The sequence below is a fragment of the Aegilops tauschii genome, chromosome 6, assembly GCF_002575655.3.
Source record: "Aegilops tauschii subsp. strangulata cultivar AL8/78 chromosome 6, Aet v6.0, whole genome shotgun sequence".
Taxonomy (NCBI): Eukaryota; Viridiplantae; Streptophyta; class Magnoliopsida; order Poales; family Poaceae; genus Aegilops; species Aegilops tauschii.
The window spans coordinates 203,713,629-203,731,755 of NC_053040.3; the positions used below are offsets into that span (position 1 = coordinate 203,713,629).

Below are 18,127 nucleotides of genomic sequence, written 5' to 3' on the forward strand. Positions count from 1 at the left end.
GCCCTCACACATTGCTCGAACGCCCAAAAAGCATGGCCAAATACTCTGACTTTCCTTCCTTCATGAACCGTTGTTTGGTGCCCATGAGGCTCGACCACATGAACCATGCCCGGGTTTGTCGCGGCCATGGCTAACAACAACCTAGGGATTCGGTTGTATGCTTCTTCCCATGTACCATACAACATCTTAAATGCGGCTTGCTTCGCCTTCCATGCCTTGCCGTATTTCACCTTGTAATGAAAGATGGCTTTCACAAGGTCAATGACATGTTGGACGCTCACTGTTGGAAGTGTGGATATTGAGTTGGAGAGCCTGTAAGCGATGAACTCGGACGTGAGTTGTTTGTGGTCTTGGGACACAATCTTGCCATCCATCCTTTTGCCTTGGCACATGTGAGTTGGCACACAACTCACTACATGCCAAGTTGGACCTCCTTTCCATGGTCTTGCACGCACAATCCACGGACATATTTCATCTTCACATGCACATGCAACCGTGTAGCGCACATTGACGTCCGAGTTCACCACCTTGTGTGGACGATAATGCGTAACCGAGTAGTTGTCGAGCCACATCTTCAATTCCAACAAGGTGTCGAACTTAGAACCTTTAGCAATCCGGTTCTTGTCGTCTACCAAATCACGGTGAGAGCTTGGCCTAACCCCAAGAGGTACACATTGGCCACCATCTACCACGGCTTCATCCGCGAGACTAACATCCTTGAACAATGTAGTCCGATGATCCCGACCAAATACCTTCTCGAAAGCTTTGGCCTCCTTCACCGTGAACCCCTCCGCATCAACTTGTTCATCGGGACCATCGTCATCCGAGTCCGATGCATATGCACGGGAAAAAGGGATGGAATGGTCCATTGTCTCTTGCAAATGATATTTGTCGAGATCACCCACATTGTTGTCATGGAGATCAACTTCATTGTCATCGTCCGCATACTCATCATTGTCCTCTTGCAAAGCTTCATCTTGGTTGTTTGTAAACGGGCTCAATGTTGGCCTCACTTCTTTGGTCAAAAGAGGTTCAACAATTTCATCTCGCTTCAAGGGTGGGGGGCTACTAGCAACCAAAGGGGAGGGGTTCCGGTTCAAGTCCAAATGTAAACTTGAATCAACCTTCTTCGTTGCAAATAACTCAAGAGCCTTGTCTAGTGATTCGGCCACTGTCTCCTTGTATGCAACCCAACGTTGCTCCGAGTTGACACGCATTGTCTTCCAACGGATGTGCATTCCAAAACCAACATTATGCCTTCCCTCCAACTCAATGATATCACTAGGGTCCATCCAATTCAAATCTTTCCTAACTTGTTGCAAGAGCTCCGCATAGCTAGGACTACTATCAAACACCATGTCAAGCTCATCCGGGTCCGGTTCTATATTGTCTTTCAAAAAGGCGTCTTTGTCCCCATGATGAACAAACACACATGTTCTTCCCATCCCTATAAGCATTCAAAGAACACGGAATAACATTGCTTCCATGAGTACTAATCCAAGGATTAACACGGAATACAAACCCTAATATATATATCAAACAATAACCCTAACCCTAACCATAACCCTAACCCTAACCATAACCCTAGCCCTAAACCTAACCCTAGCACCAACATAAGAACACCCATAAGAATAACCCTAGCATACTAACAAAGCCTAATCATAGAAATTGGCAAACAAACATCTCACATGTCCATGCAAATCTCTAGATCCAAACAAAACTAGGGTTTCCCTAAACTAGCAACAAATGAGCAATGGGAGAACTTTACTTGGATCAAAACAAGGGGATCGGAGAATATTACCTTGAGGGAGGGTTTGACTTCGAAATCCACGGACAAATTCTTCAAATTTGCAAGATTTGGGAGAGGATTTGAGAGGGGGAGAGAGTGGGAGAGGGGGCAAAGCTCGGGGAGAGAGTGGGAGAGTGTGTGGTGTGGGGGTGGGGAAGGGGGGCAGCCAACTGGCTGGATAAGTCACAGTGCAGCGCCTAGCCGCTAGGCGCTGCACATTACATGTGTGGCGCCTAGCGGCTAGGCGCTGCACTTTACATGTGTGGCGCCTAGCTCGGAGGTGCTGCACTGCTGGGTGCGGGCCCAGGGGCTGCCATGGTGGACAGGAGTACAACGCCGCCGCGCTAGGCGCTGCACAGTAGGGTGTGGCGCCGGCGTGGCGGGCGCTACACAAAAGGGTCAGGGGAGTGAAATAGTTTCGCACCCAGTTCATTCTGTGAAATGATTTCGTCCCGAGGTCAAAATTGTCAAATTTGCCACACTGACGCGACTCATCGAGATCTTCCCGGGTAGTGAAGGGCTCAGGTTGGTCTGACCACTATATGCGGCCTTTCGAGTGCTGTCATCGAGCCACGCTGATGGAAACAACGCTTCAAAACACACACACACACACACAAGGAATTGAGATAAGGAAAATCAATAAGGGACAACGGCCACAATGATGTGAATGAAAAGAAGACAAAGAGGTTTGACAAGTTCGTGGAGACACAAGACAAGAAGATCAAACTACAAGAGAAGAAGGCCAACGTTGACCAAGAAGATGTCAGATTTGGATCTAATGCGATGAAGATTGTGCAAATGTATCGTGCTAGCGTGTTGAAGCGCTAGGCATACGCTTCAGAGGAGCCGACCGAATAGTGATGAATTTGGTACGGACAGCCAGGCCAGGATAGAAAGGGCTGCCATCTTTTGGTATCGGTTTGATGTAAAAACTTCTTGAACATCGGTGCATTTTGGTTACGATTGCATCTATTTATAATGCTAAATTGTTATTGATCTACATACGCATGTCAAGTGAAAGAGGTCATACCCGACATATGGTGCATCGGGTTAAATGGTCAGCTCCCCTACCACCATCCACAGGCAAGCTCCCCTACCACCACCATCCACAAGCATGTCCTGACATGTCTACGTACGTTTGGTGTGTCCGATTCAGTGCATGGCGTTGGAGTTGCCCTTGGTTCCATTGCTTTCTTATAGCATCTTCAGCCGCACCCTCAACAAGGCCCCGCAGACGATTTTTTGTCGCCAGCGTCGAAAAATCGATCCAGTCGCGCCCCCAAAGGTCCTTTTTTTGCCGGCTCGGGCCTAAATTGGAGCCGGCGGACCCAGGCCGAACCCGGCGCGGGGGGCGCTTGGGGGCGCCGGCCGAATCGTTTTTGGCGCGAAAAGCGGCGGACCCTCCTTGGCAGCGACTCGGCTCTTCTCGTCGCTTCGTCGTCCTCATCGCCTCGGTTTCCGTGGGGGAATCAATGCCAAAGATGTCGCGCCGGTCAGCCTCCTCCATTGATGCCTCACGGGCGGCGCAGTGAAGACGGGGCGACGCGCGTCCCTCGCCCGCCACGCGTACACACAGCGGCCACGCGGGCGCCGGCTATATAAGCCGCCCCCTCCCACACCGGTGAGCCACGCATAGACCTCGCTCTCCACCGCCGACGCCCCCATTCCTCCCTCTCTTCTCGGCGTTTCCAATTCACCCAATGGCCGAGCGCTACCCAGGCTATGACGCGGCGGCGAACGGCTTCGGCCGCCGCCACCTTCACGAGGACGAAGCCCGGCTTATCCATGAGGCCGAGTACCCGGTCCCGCCGGACATGCGCGTGCCCAGGGCGTGGAGGATAAGCGCCGGCGGGGTCCCGGTGCCACCGCCGCCCACCAGGGCGGCCAGGCGTGCGGAGATCGCCCGTATCCGTTCCACTCTGCCGCTGGCGGCGAGAGAAGGGCCGAGGTACACCCCCGACAGCCCGCTGTGGGAGACGTACTTCTGTCGTCGCCACGCCGAGCAGCTCGAGGCCACTAACGGCATCGTGCCCTTCGCGAAGCACAACGCCGACGGCCGCCGCCGATGGTGGGGCGTGCCCGACCGCACGCTGGAGTCCGTCCTCGAGTACATCGAGGGCGGCAACACGCCGAGGCTAGAGTACCCCACTCCCCCATCGAGGGCCCCTCACCGTAGCTTCAGGGCGGCGGGCGGCGAGATCGACATCGGGTCTACTCTAGTAGTGTCTTTTTTTTCCTTCTTTCGTAAAATATTTGATGAACTCATCAAAGTTTGGTTAAATTTGCGACTTGTTTGTGCGAATGTGGGACCGGATTTTGTTTTTCAAAAAAACCAAAATGCAACGTGGGGGCGGCGACTGGGGAGCATCTCGCCCTCAACACACGGTTTAGCGCCGGTTCGCCCCAGGCGGCAATTTTACGCGCCCCCTGGGGGGCCAACGGCTGAAGATGCTCTTAAATGCAACTACTGAAACCTTGTCTCATAGCTATCCACCATTATTTGTCAAAATACATGTTTCCTCATGGCACAGAAAGCAAATTTCTACCCATAAAATATGTTCAATGTGAGGGGAAAACAGGTATGTGCGTTGCACTGCCGAACAAAGGTGCAACGAGGTACAATTCCTGCTGTGCAGGGTGTCCCCAGTTGACAACCATGAACAAAAAATTCAACGTAACAGATGTACCCAGGCTACAAATTAGATTGAATACAGAGATTCTAGTATTCGGGCTGCTTTATTTCCTCACTCATTTGCTGGGAAAGGGAAAACATGATCTTACAAAGGAATTGAAAACGACTTCTTCAGCTTCTCTACCTCCAAATAAGCATTAGAGTATGGGAGAAACTCCGAGAAATGGCTTTGCATAAGATCATTGATGGCCACAGCGAGCTTTGGAATCTCCATTATCTCTTCGTTGGTCAGCTTCCTAACAAACCTGGCAGGGTTGCCAGCCCAGAGTTCGCCAGTCGGAATCCTCCTCCCTGGGGCCAGGACGGAGCCAGCTTCAAGGACTGAGTTAGTTTCAACCAATGAGCCTTCCATTAGGATGGAATGCTGACCGATGATGCACTCAGGTTCAATAGTGCATGAGCGCAGAAGACAGTACGCACCCACTGTCACATACCGGTCAACAAGGGTCTCAGCTGGAAGACCTGTGAACAAACGAAGCAGAAATGAGAACCAACAACTAACGCAAGGTATCACCAAACATTATAGGTTAACATACATACAAAGGGCACGTGGAAAAAACCAAACAGCCCCCAAAGTAGCACTATTACTTCAGGGTCTGTTCAGTTTACAGGAAAATCAAAGGGGAACTTTGAAGGAATGCTATCCTATAGTTTTTCTCCCTGTAGCAGGGTTCCGTTCAACGGAATGGATGAACACGAAAATGTAGGAAAGATTTCACGGAACCTCAATTTTGCAGGAAAACAAACATGCAAAGAGAGAATTTTTTTGGCCGAAAGCCCAAGGCGATGGCCTTGGTACCAAATAGAAAAGTCGATCATGTAGCTACTTACTGTCAAATCAGCATGCAGCAGCATGCAACCTGAGTAATAAATATAAGGTGGGTTGCTGCTGCTGCCTTTTCTAGCCAGTCGTTCCTTTGGTTCTCATACAGTCCACAGAACGCCCACTAGTCTCCTCCGGTTCCTATTCCTTTCTTTTGCTACTCCAAAACTTTCCAGTTCCTATGATTTCTTCAGTTCATATGTTTCTTATTTGACCCTGTTATGTGGACCAACCCATCAAAACATGGAGTCTTATTCCTTAATTAGAGTCCTAGTTGATTAAGCATCTTTGTTGAGAAAGAGTCCAGTCAGTAGAGATCTTGTTAGAGTTTGAATAGATTTACCCGCTTTTTGGTCAAGTCTTTTCTAGAGAAGAATACTATCGTTTACTCCCTCCATTCCTAAATATAAGTCTTTTTAGATATTCCAATAAGGACTACATACGGAGCAAAATGAGTGAATCTACACTCTAAAATATGTCTATATACATCCGTATGTAGTTTGTATTGGAATCTCTAAAAAGACATATTTAGAAACGGAGGCAGTACTTTTATCTACTTTTCAGTAATTAGGGTTAGGTAAATAGTAGATTCTTCCAATCTGGTATCAGATCCATCTACGATTGCGGGCAAATAAATCAAGATCAAGGCTGTAGAGCAAATGAAGATCATTAGGAAGCAATTGGAGGCCTTCACACGCCAACGAGCCGAGGATGCGCTTGACGTCGCTTGAGCAACGGCTATCGGCGCTGCCGCCACCTCCAGATTCCACAGCTGCAGCAGCCGCCCATGACGCCACCTCTGCCCCAGGCCCTCCTCTAACGACGACTCGCCCCTGGTGCTTCCCCTCATCAATGGCACCTCTAGTGTCCCCTTTTCCAGTGGGGGTAATCGCCACCGCCTCCGCCGGCGGACCTCCACCCGCTGGGCCGATTGCCCACCCCACCACCCCCTCACTTTCCTGCCTTTCACCTCTACTTCCCCACGCAACAAAACCCTGTGCTGACCACTGCCAACCACTCTCAGCCGCCAACACATTTTTACCACCTCTAGCCATCTCCTTACTCGCCACAGCCACCCCCTAACATCAATCTGGACCACTTGGCACCCTCACCCTACAGCCCAATCCCCCCCCCCCCCCCCCCCCCTAATTTGCCACCCACCTACCAGCAGCAGCCGTACCATCGGCAGCAGCAACCCTACCATGAGCAACAGCAGCAGCCGCAGATTTTCACCGCCGCCTCTACCACCTTCATGCCTACACCTGCCAACCGGTTTCATATGCCGTTATGGCCTCACCCCCCTCCACAACCCATCTATGGATCCACCCCGTCCATCTCCTCCCTTCCGCCCCTACCAAACAATCACCTTGGATGAGGTTCAGATTCTGGTTCAGGCATGCCTCGGTTCCACAAAGCTTGACTTCCCGGCGTATGATGGTTCGGTCGATCCTCTTAGTTGGCTCAATAGGTGTGAACAGTTTTCTCACGGACAGCGCACAGACGTGGCTGACAAAGTCTAGACTGCAGCCTACCACCTCACCAATGAGGTTTAGTTTTGTTACTTACAGCTCAAGTGCGATCTCAGCATGCCGACACAGTTGCAGTTCAAGGAAGCTTGCCACTTCCAGTTTGGGCTGTCACTCCGCGCAAATACCTTGGGCGAGTTGGCACGTCTGCCGTTCACTTCCGCGGTCGCCGACTACACCAGCAGATTTCTAGCGCTCATGTGCCGCAACAATTAGCCATTAACAATGTCCCAACAACGGTTTCTGTAGAAAGCAGGGCTGCCCAATGGTCTTCTCATTGACCTCAAGCTTCAGCGGCCATCTGACCTCCACACCGTTATCTCCTTCGCCAAGGCCTATGAGCAGCGGCATTTCCCTCCAACGACACACCAAGTACATTGTCGGATGCCCTAACTCATACATACCGGCTACAAGCTTTGGGTGCCAAGTAGTTTCATGTTGCATATATTCAACAATGAATGGAGCTGGTCATATTGCCCTTGTTATCTTTTTTATCTGTATCTCATGCACTCGGTCATACTACAAATTGCTCAACTATATCTGTCCAGACCAGGAATTTCCAGCTATCGGTGATAGACTGGAAACTGGTTGCTGACCACCATAATCCATACCCATATCTGTAATACATACATACATACATACATATATATATATACACACACACACACTAAGAAGCATGGATACGGGGACGGAAACACAGGGATACACATACGGGGATACGGGATACGGCATTTTCCAAAAACAGCCATTCGGGGATACGGCGGGGTATATAAGTATTTAGGAAAATAAATAAGAAAGTATTTAGAAAAATAAATATGAATAAGGATTTAATGAGAATTTTTTAGTACTGGATATATATTGTCTCCTTTCTATTCATCAAAGACTGAGAGCAGTCCACTCAGAGCCCATGTAGCTCTCCGTCCACTTATAAGCCCATGGAAGTCTCCGTCCACTTAGAGCCCATGTAAGGCTCAATTCCAGAAAACCCTAGACTAGTAGCGCTCCAGCCATCCCCAACTTCCCATTCTCGTAATCCCTTTCTCCAGCCGCCAGTGAAGAAACGACAGCGCCGCCAAATCGGCAGCTTCCATCACCCATCTTCTCCCTGCACGAATCTTCTTCCTCGCTGGCCACCACACTCCCCATCTTTCTTCGTGCCGGAGCTTCTTCCTTGTTAGCGGCCGCCTTGCCATCTTCCTCTACCAAGATCTCCTTCCTTGCTAGCAGCCCTCGAGGTTACCTGCTCGACCATGGTTGCTATCGGGAGGAGAACTGGGCAGCAGCATGGTCACTGGAGGCTGGTTGCCGAGTCCCCACCGTGTCCACGCCATATCTAGGCCGTATCCCGATTTTATTTCTTTTTTTTAATTCGAAAAAGTTGGGATACTGCAGGATACGCGTATCCAGCCGTATTCGGGGCGTATCCCTGTGTCCCCCCGTATCAGGACGGCAAATCGGCAGTTCTGGCCGTATCGGTGCTTCTTAGTATATATACTCTCCCTCCGTCCGAAAAAAAGCTTGTCCCTCAAATGGATGTATCTAGCACCAAGTTAGTGCTAGATACATCCATTTGAGGGATAAGCTTGGGACAAGCTTTTTCGGACGGAGGGAGTATATATATACTGCTGCGCTAAAGTGCACCTGAGCGCAAAGCGGCGCAAAGTTGCTAATCGTGCGCTCCGGTCAGACTGCCACGCACCACGGCCTCCGTCCCTCGCCTCTCTAATCAACCAACCATCAAACTTCACGTATTTTTCTTCGCCTAGTAGTAAATTTAGGGGGAATCTAGTAACCATATTAATTTTGTTACTATTGCCCCCAATCGTTCACCGTCCGCGCACATAATTAGGGTACATAGTAATGAACAAGAGGAAAGATAGTAAAAGAATTTATTACGTTACTGCTGCATGATCTAGTTTTCTCTCTAATCAACCAACCATCAAACTTCACATATTTTTCTTCCGCCTAGTAATAAATTTAGTGGGGAATCTAGTAACCATACTAATTTTGTTACTATTGCCTCCCACTCGTTCACGGTCCGCGCACATAATTAGGCCACATAGTAATGAACAAGAGGAAAGATAGTAAAATAAGTTATTACGTTACTGCTGCATGATCTAGTTTTATTAGTGTCCGCTACCATTTTCATGGCTCGTAAAATAGTTATGGTATATAGTAATCAACCATCGAAACCGTTACCATCTGGACAATTGCTCCTAGTAAATGTAATGAGCATTAGTAGTAATAAGAGTTCTCCAATGGTAAAGTGAGAGTATTTGCTCAAGTAATGGATCATGGGTACAACTATTAGGGATTTTCACATGGCAAATCACCGTAAAGGTTAAAAGTTTCACACTATAGTAACACATGGAGTGCAAATTACTACATGTGGCTTGACACTTACGATCAAAAGAAAGTTGGGTACCACGTGGGGTGGGATGGATCGGCGGAATGGTGCATGCAGTTACTTTTTTCCTAATCTGGTTACGGCTCAGTAGGCAGCGCGCATAATAATAATTCTAAGCTCTGGCTCACTTTAGCAAGCCTATATATATAGCAAGGTGCGTTTCTCCGATTTTTTGATCCCTTCACCCATATTGTATTTTTTGAGATTTTTCTTACCCAAGGTGGTACTGATTTTTTGTGGTCCATCTAGCAGCAGCGGCCCATCAGACCAGCCCTCCATGCGTCTGCGTCCGTGAAGGACTGCGGCCCAGGCCCATGATGCCTAGGAGAAGAGGCAAAAAGATAATGGCTGGTTCCAGGGATCGAACTCCCGACCAGTGGAGCAGTCTCGACCACGGCGTCCAACTGAGCCACCTCATGCTCGTGTGAAGAAGAGAGGATTCGTTCCTATTAAAAAGTACCACCGTGCTTCCCTACATTTTATTCCACCGATTTATATACTTCTCTGATCTGAAATCAGTAAACCGCCTCAAGAACCAATAATAAGAGGGCAAGAAGTGTGTTTCATTTGCTCGCGAATATTGAGCGGGAAGGATCCTCCAAGGAGAGAGAAGCGACCAAATAAATAACGAAAAAGACGCAGCTACATAGAGGGCGTCTCGAAGAAAAAGGGAGATCTCAATAATAGAATGGAAAAAACTGAAAAGCACGCAGCTACACAGCGCGAGCACGCCTCAGAGGAAAAATAAGGACCTAGCCGTGCTTTACGAGACTAAAATCAAACGCCCTAGGCTACGGCACGAGCACACCTCGGAGAAAAAAATGGACCCAATCATGCTTTACGGGATCAAAATCGAAGGCCCCAGGGTGACGCGGAGACAAGCCGGCACGATAGATCATGAGGTTACTTTAATCGAAGGAAAAATGATATTTGAAAAAAGGAAAAAGTTGAGTGCATGGATATGCACCTGGATTCAGGCTACCAACTCACGCCTCTGTGTCCAATCATGAAGCGGGTCGAGACGTGCTTGCATGCGCTAACACTAGTGATTGACGGGAGCATGCCTGCCACAGTGTTGTTTTGGACGAACAACTAATTTGAGTTGTTTTCTCCTAACAGTTATCGAATTATCGCTCAAATTAATCGATGCAGTGCACTGTTGCTTAGGGACGGTCAGGCTGCTGTGACGGCAGCCTCATACTTCCCCGAACATGCTCATTACACCTATTCTTGCAACTACGGGTAAATTTTGTTTCTTTTCTTCTCCATGAATCCTAAACATATGGGCATTCTGAGTGTTCTTCTCTAAGATTTCATATTTGAAGCATGATGTTTGCAATCACACCCAAACCAAAATGTTTCTTTTCGGATCAAAAAAATGCACCGCTTCAAAACCATGTTTATTGGCTAAGAACATGCATTTTTTCTCTTTTTTCTCCCGTTGCAACGCACGGGCATATTTGCTAGTAACAACTATTTGTAATAAGAAGCAATGCAGGATACAAGATACAACACATCCAAGCTAAACCTCAACTGACTAGTTTTACGAGCTGCCATCGGGCCTCACGCTTAAGCAATTCGACTAAGAGAAAAAAAAACATAAACGTCTTATCTTCTCAGAAGCATTCAAGGAAATTTAAAATAAGAACAAGCATTTGTAAACAATAAAAGTAGAGATCAAATGCCAATACACTTTATAGGGTAACCTGACTAAGTTGAGTTGGCTAAATACACTGAAGGGTAGACACATGGATTAACCTAAAAGTAGAATTGGCCACAGGAAGCAACAACAAGGAATAATCAGAATTTGACTTTGACCAACCAAAGCATAGAAACGGCATTTGTAAACAAAAAAAGTAGAGATCAAATGCCAATGCACTTTACAGGGTAACCTGACTAAGTTGAGTTGGCTAAATACACTGAAGGGTAGACACATGGATTAACCTAAAAGTAGAATTGGCCACAGGAAGCAACAACCGGGGAAAATCAGAATGTGACTTTGACCAACCAAAGCATGGAATCGGCATGAACTCCACAATCCAAATAAGGATAAATGATTGAATAATTTTCTTCCTGTGCAGCTTAAGAGTTCAACCGGAGTGTTGCATTCAACGATTACGAGTCGAACGACTAGTCTAGAGTAGTCGCTCGACTAGTCTATGAGTCGCAAGCTGGCTGTCGACTCGGTTTCTCGTGTAGACTACTTGTACGAGTCGAGCCAGTCATCGACTAGTCGAACTAGTCGACATGTTCGAGTCGAACGACTCAAAAAACTGGGGGAGTATAAATACGATGCCTCATCCCGCGGGAGACCTAATCCTTTCTTTCCCCTCCTCACCTGGACGCGCCCGTCGAGCCCTCCTCGCGCCGCCGGCCGCTGGACGCCCGCCGCCGCGGATCTGAAGCTCCACCGTCGCCGGCCCCACGTCGCGGATCTGAAGCTCCACCATCGCCTTCGTCTCGCGCCCCTCCTCGCGCCGCCGGCCCCTCGTGCTCTTCTCCTCTTAAGGCAGGTGAGCCTCAGTGCTGCTCTGCCTCGCTGCTGGACTGCTGGTGCTGCTCTGCCTTGCCCCTCCTTTCTCCTCCTCTTTCTTTTTGGCTTGCCGCTGCTGTTGCTCTGCTCCGCTGCTGGACTGCTGGTGCTGCTCTGCTTGCTGTTGGTGCTGCTCTGCTCGCAGATAGACTGCTGGTGCTGCTGTGCTTGCTGCTAGTTGCTGGTGCTGCTCTGCCTCAGTGACTCCACTTTGCTTGTTTCAATTGTATACTGTACTTGTATACTTATATAGTGTAATACTACATACTACTACTAGGTATTATTAGTTATGTACTGTAAGTTCAGTGCTACAGTACCATGTCGACTAGTCTCGCACTAGTCTATGAGTCTCAACCTTGGAACGACTCGTCGACTCGTAAACGTTGGTTGCATTTCAGGTGTGGCGTGGCTAGTGTCTAGGCTAGGGTTTGGTATTTCTACTGGTTGGATAAATAGGGGCTCAGGGGGTGATTTGTCTGGTTTAAGATAGTTGAGGGGATTAGAGATAAGTATGTTTAGCACCCTAAACTATTAGGTCTGGGACACTATTCCCCCTACTCTATTTTCAGGTATAAAAGAACCCCCCCCCCCCCCCCCCCCCAATATAATTGAACCGGATGGTAAATCACGTAATCCAACTTTTTTACCCGGTTCAGGTTACGTCATGCCAGTTTATGGCTTTTCTTCATCAATCACATCTTTCGACTCTTTGTGTCATCACCCTATCTCTCTAATTACCTTGCCTTGTTTTTAAGTTGCTCCTCGCCCGTTCTTATCCTCGATTCTAGATAGGATGCATCAAGGCGTACTCAAGAATCCTTGTCAATGCATGTACTAGAAATTTAGAATCTCATCAAATTGGTTCAGCTACAACCAGCAGTAAGCTAGCGGAACTAGCAATCAATTAGATGTGCAAAGCTAGCTAGACAAGGTCCATTGATTTTTCGTGGCAGCAACAACTAAAGTAACTGATCACGACTACCTAGCTATTTGCTGCAACTCCGATGTTCCATAAGGGAAGTCGATCAGCTTGCGGGATAAGCAGCTTCACGTGTGGTACGTTCTCGACTTGCTCCCGGTAGAAAGTACCAAGCAGCTAGCTTTGCATATCAAGTCGTTCTTGCCTGAAAGCAATCGGCAAGTTGAGCCTAAGGACATTCGGCCGCCACAAGGTTGCAATCGATCAAGGCAGCTTCTCCTGCGCCGCTCTCACCCCAGCCGAGATCAGCGCGTTGAGAGCCCTCACCTATTCACCCTCTCTATAGCTCATCTACATCATTGCCGTTGCCTTAAACCACGGCTGCACTCGCATATCGCACGACGGAGAGGAAGCTAAGTGAAATGTTGTGGACCAGAGATTTATTAGAAGAACTGAAGATATTGAAGACTAGTTGTATGAATTTGTGGTGTGATAACAAATCAGCAATCAACATAGCACACAATCCAGTGCAGCATGATACAACCAAGCAAGTGGAAATAGACAGATTCTTCATCAAAGAAAAGCTTGACGCTGGGATCATCAAGATTGAGCATGTGAGTTGTGGGCAAGAGATTGCAGAATGCTTGACTAGAGGATTAGTAACTAAAGAATGCAATCTGGCGTGTGACTAGAGGATTGGTAAGGGAAATGATAGATATCTATCACCCCTCTTGAGGGGGGGTGTTGGATGAGGGGCCCATGTATTGCTGACCCAAGTGGCCCAGGCGCATGGTGGCTGACATAATAGAAGAGAAGCAAAGGGTATTGGAAAAGAGACTGACACGAGAACAAGAGAGTGAGCCGCCATGGCAATTGACAGCAAGCTGGTACGCCCCCCTCCTCGTTTTCAACACCAACAAACGAAATATAAAGAACGGTGTTCATCTCAAGAATGCCGCGCATAGACCTCCGAAATGTAAATTACCTTCAGCTCTCCCAGTCAAATTACCCCAAATCCAAATCATCAAACTTTATCACTAGAGAAGGATGCTAGAGAAAGGGGTCAGGACATTATCAAATTATTACCCAATTACTATTATTATTACTCCCTCTGTCCCATAATATAAGAGCGTTTTTTACACTACTTTTTGTATTATGGGACGGAGGGAGTAGTAGATCCATATTACTTGTCGCTCAAACGGATGTATCTAGACATATTTCAGTGCTAGATACATCCGTTGAGCCACAAGAAATATGGATAGGAGGGAGTACAGTTATTATTATATTTCACGAAAGATCAAATTATCCAATTAATTAAGATATAACCAATCGCTCGTCCAATTAGGACGGAATCATACCAACCACAGCACCACATACTAGCTAATTCATCCGAGAACATTCCGCAAGCAGGCATAGTGGTCAGATCTGGGTACTAGACAAGGTAGAAGAAACAGATCGCATATAGAATGGGAAGACCTGTAGAGGCCGACCAGGCGGCGTGGAGGACGGACCGCTCCTGGACGTTGGCGCAGAACCCAAGAGTGATCTTGTTGAGGTCGCCCCGCAGCACGGAGCCGCTCCAGACGGAGGCGCCGTCGTGGACGGTGACCTGCCCGGCGAGCACGGCGTCGGGAGCAACGTACGCGTCGACGGCCACCTTGGGAAGCCACTGCCCGAGTGGTACTAGCTGCCGCTGCCCGCGGTAATCCCACCGCACCCGATCCGCACCTGCCGCCGCGGCTGCGACGTGGGGTGGTGAGGACGATGGCGCAGCTGGGGCGGTGGCGGTGGAGGAGAGGATCCGGCGGAGGGAAGGCGCCGCGGCGGCGGAGGCGCGGCGAGAGAGGCGAGACAGGGAGGCGGCGGCCATGGTGGCGTGGTGGTCCGGGAGGTGCGTGGGTCGGGCGAGCAGGCGGTCTTCGTCGCTCTCTCAGACAAGCGCGCCTGGGCTCGGCTTTGTGTGCAAACGGGCTTTTGCAATCGTGCCGGAAAAAAAGGGGAGAAGCTCAGTTTCCCTAAAAACAAAGAAAATATAAAGAAAAGGCTCGATTGTTATAGCTCACTAGATTCGTATTTTCGATATGAATTCAGTGGTATAATTTTTGTTCCCGCCGCAGTTGGTCCCGTTGATTAAATTTATGGTCAAACTCAGATCTCGGAAAGCGCGGGCGCACTATATTGTGGAATGGAGGAAGTACTAAATTTGAGACATTTATTTTGGGACCGAGGTAGTAGCACATATCACTGCTACCGATTTTGTCAAAAAATGGGGTGTGTATTCAAATTAAATTGCTCCAACCTCTCCAGGCGAGTAATACACCGAGTAATTAGTCTCAGCCTTGGATTTCAAGAACTTTAGCAATTTAATCACGTCTTGTTCAGCTTCCCCATGCAAGGTTCAGGCGACAGATGTCTGTGGGTGAACTATCAAGGTCGTGTAAATTCTCACTGCATTATCGTACATTGTGTTATCTCTATAAGTTGCAGATTAGTCTATATCCTGTGAATCAACCCATGTATCTTTATGTGGTAAGCAATCGAAACAATTCAAAAAAAAACATGTATCTTTATGTGTAAAAAGTTGGCCAAATTATACACCTTTTGAAAGAAAACCATGTCATGGATGAATAGCCTACATGCAGCACACAAAATTAAATATCTCATAAATATCTAAAAATGCTCTATCACATCACACTTAGTTATAGCTCCTGCCGGGTATGCGTGGGCTGCATGCAGGCCATCTTAACCGGTTTGTCGGGTCCAAGCAAAGGCATCACTGACCTGAATATGCAAACAGTTATTTTAATCCAAATTTTTAAAAAGTAGTCACACCTCATGGTTGATCAGGCGGAAATGAATGATTGAGATGGAACTACAATATTGAAACTATAATTGTCGAATGATTGATAATGTGACTTATACCATCAGAATAATAGTAAGTGTGCACGTGCAACACATGTATACACCAAGGAATTTAATTTCCTCATTCCTCCTAATTAGGCGGCACATATTTGAGCAAAACAAACTAAATCCCCTCTTAATCTAACCACAGATCACGTGATGATCAATTGGCATTTTCAAAAAAATTAGTACACTATGGGTAATTGAGCATTCACAAAGTCTAGTCACATATCTCTGGTAATGCTACTCCTTTAATTATTCTATCAAAACAAACTACCATATCCCTGCGTTAACCACCATATGCACATCCATGTGACAATAGCATGTGCCTTTCACCTGGCATGATTCTTGGGGCAAAAGAACATCATGCAACATTTGTTAAGAGCACTTACATGGAGGCTGAACATATGTTGATTCCTGAAACTGCTAATGCGCAGCCTATTTTGACCTTAAATGATGAAGCAAGCATGCACTTTGCAATGTGTTTTTAGCTAAAGATTTACCTATGAATCTGTGGGGTCCTACAACTAGCGGACCAGGAGTGTTGCGAAGGAGGTTGCGGGCTAGTGTCGCATGGAGGCAGCAAGCAACCAGGTAACACTAAGATATATCATGAGATCAAACAAAATAACAGGGCAATGCAAGAGATTCCCAAAAATAAATGGATATGATGAGGCTTAATCTTGTTTGTACCTTTGATTGTGTCTATTACAGCGTTCAAAAGTTTCTTGTTATAGTTTTTTAAGTAGCACAAGATAGTTACTCAGTATCACTGCCGTAGCAAATCCAAAACTCACAAGTCCACAACCTTAGAATGGCGACTTTTTCCTTAATACCCTGGGCATCAAATCCAAGTTGTAGCACCAGGAATCTGTCATATATTTTAGATGATTTACATGGTGTAGTTCCATTAATAGTTAAGAAAAATGACCTCATACCTCTATGTTGCTGGCCAAAGAATGCATGAAGTAAACTTCTACATGTCTCACAGAAAAGAAGGTCTTGCATTGCGCTTGCTTAGTTCATTTGCATTAAGGAAGTGAATCTAAATTATTGTAAAACCTACATCATATACCTCGTTTAACGCAGGATTCTGAATTGAAACGGTTGTGATGCACCTTGAAAATTGTAAATATGATCATGATCTACAAAGATAACTACCATATACGCAATCATAAACCTGTGTTTCAGTCCTGCATCCATGATCTTCAGAGGAAGCCAGTTAAGGCAATGGTAAGGAAAACATGCATTTCAGTTCCGGAAGGATATGCAATAGCCATGACATGCGGTGTAGTTCTGGAAGGAAACTACCATCTTGGAGAACATATTTAAATGAATTATTATAATTCTGGCTTTTTAGCGGCACCCCTGCATTAAGCCATTAATCACATGACTTTTTAGCAGTACTTGCTTATTATTTGTTAAAATTTGACACCAGAAAAATACTAAACCAAGAAAGCAGAGTACCTAGTTCTGGGAAATTACCACCAAGTTCTGATAATCAGTTTACCACTGGCCAACCCGTGCTAGGAGAATGGGTGTAGCCGTGTAAATGCCCAAGCAACAAAGATGGAAGTGGCTCTCGATCTGGACGCGGCTACAACTCCCACTTTTTGTCCTCAAATTTTGGACCCTGATAAGTATCACACGTGTGCCACAAACACACGGCAACTCCGAATGTTTTATATGAAAAGTTTAGTGACGTGAGGATAGCAACTTTAGTTGTCAAGCATGGCAACTTCTTTTCGGATGTCAGGTTTTATTTTTTTGGGTTTGTTTTTTCTTTTCGGATGGCAACTTTAGTTGTAAAAAACGTCAGGACTTGAGTGCTTCGTGCCACATGTGTGGCACTTATCATTTGTGTTGTGGAATTGTCATGGCAGATGTCCTAGTGAAAGGACTTAGTCGTGGAGCCATCGCAACTAGGAAGCGAGAAGGGGTTAATCGGGACAAAGGACACGAGGTTTATACTGGTTCGGCCCCTTGCGGTGAAGGTAAAAGCCTACGATCCAGTTTTGAGTGGGATTATGTATGTATCGATAACCAGGGAGCGGATCCGCTTGACCTAGCTCTCGATTTGATGTTACTTGCCCTAAGTCGCCGCTGGGTCGTCCCCTTATATACACGGGTTGACGCCCTGTGGCCTACAGAGTCCCGGCCGGCTCATATACAGTGTCCGGATCGGTGACTAGTTAATCTTGCCTTATAATACAAGTCATACCATTACGGCGGTTTATCACTACGGGCCTTAAGTCGCCTGTTGGCTTTGGGCCCTTAACTAAACTGCCATCTTCAAACTCGGTCTTGGGCTTCGAGAGTCTTCGTAGGTATAACCCGTCCCCTCCTGGGCGGGTCATACCTAACAGTTATATCCCCAACATTAGGCCCCAGATTGATTTGAACTGGTTCATGTCAATCTTCAATACTTAAGCAAAATCTTCCGCTCTTCTCTTGTATAAATTTTTTGTAACCCGCCATGACGTCATCCTTTGGATTTATGGTGACCCGCCATGACGTCATCTGCCATTAATGCACGT

At 47.2% G+C, this 18,127-nt stretch overlaps 1 protein-coding gene across 1 annotated transcript; it reads right to left on the reverse strand.

The window, feature by feature from the left end:
- Positions 1 to 4,254: 4,254 nt before the first annotated feature.
- LOC109780041 (gamma carbonic anhydrase-like 2, mitochondrial) lies at positions 4,255 to 14,704 on the reverse strand. Its single transcript, XM_020338633.4, has 2 exons — positions 14,166 to 14,704; positions 4,255 to 4,943 (listed from the first exon to the last, which is right to left on the reverse strand). The coding sequence occupies exons 1-2, from the start codon at positions 14,557 to 14,559 to the stop codon at positions 4,567 to 4,569; spliced, it is 771 nt and encodes a 256-aa protein (XP_020194222.1). The 5' UTR covers positions 14,560 to 14,704; the 3' UTR covers positions 4,255 to 4,566.
- Positions 14,705 to 18,127: the final 3,423 nt, after the last annotated feature.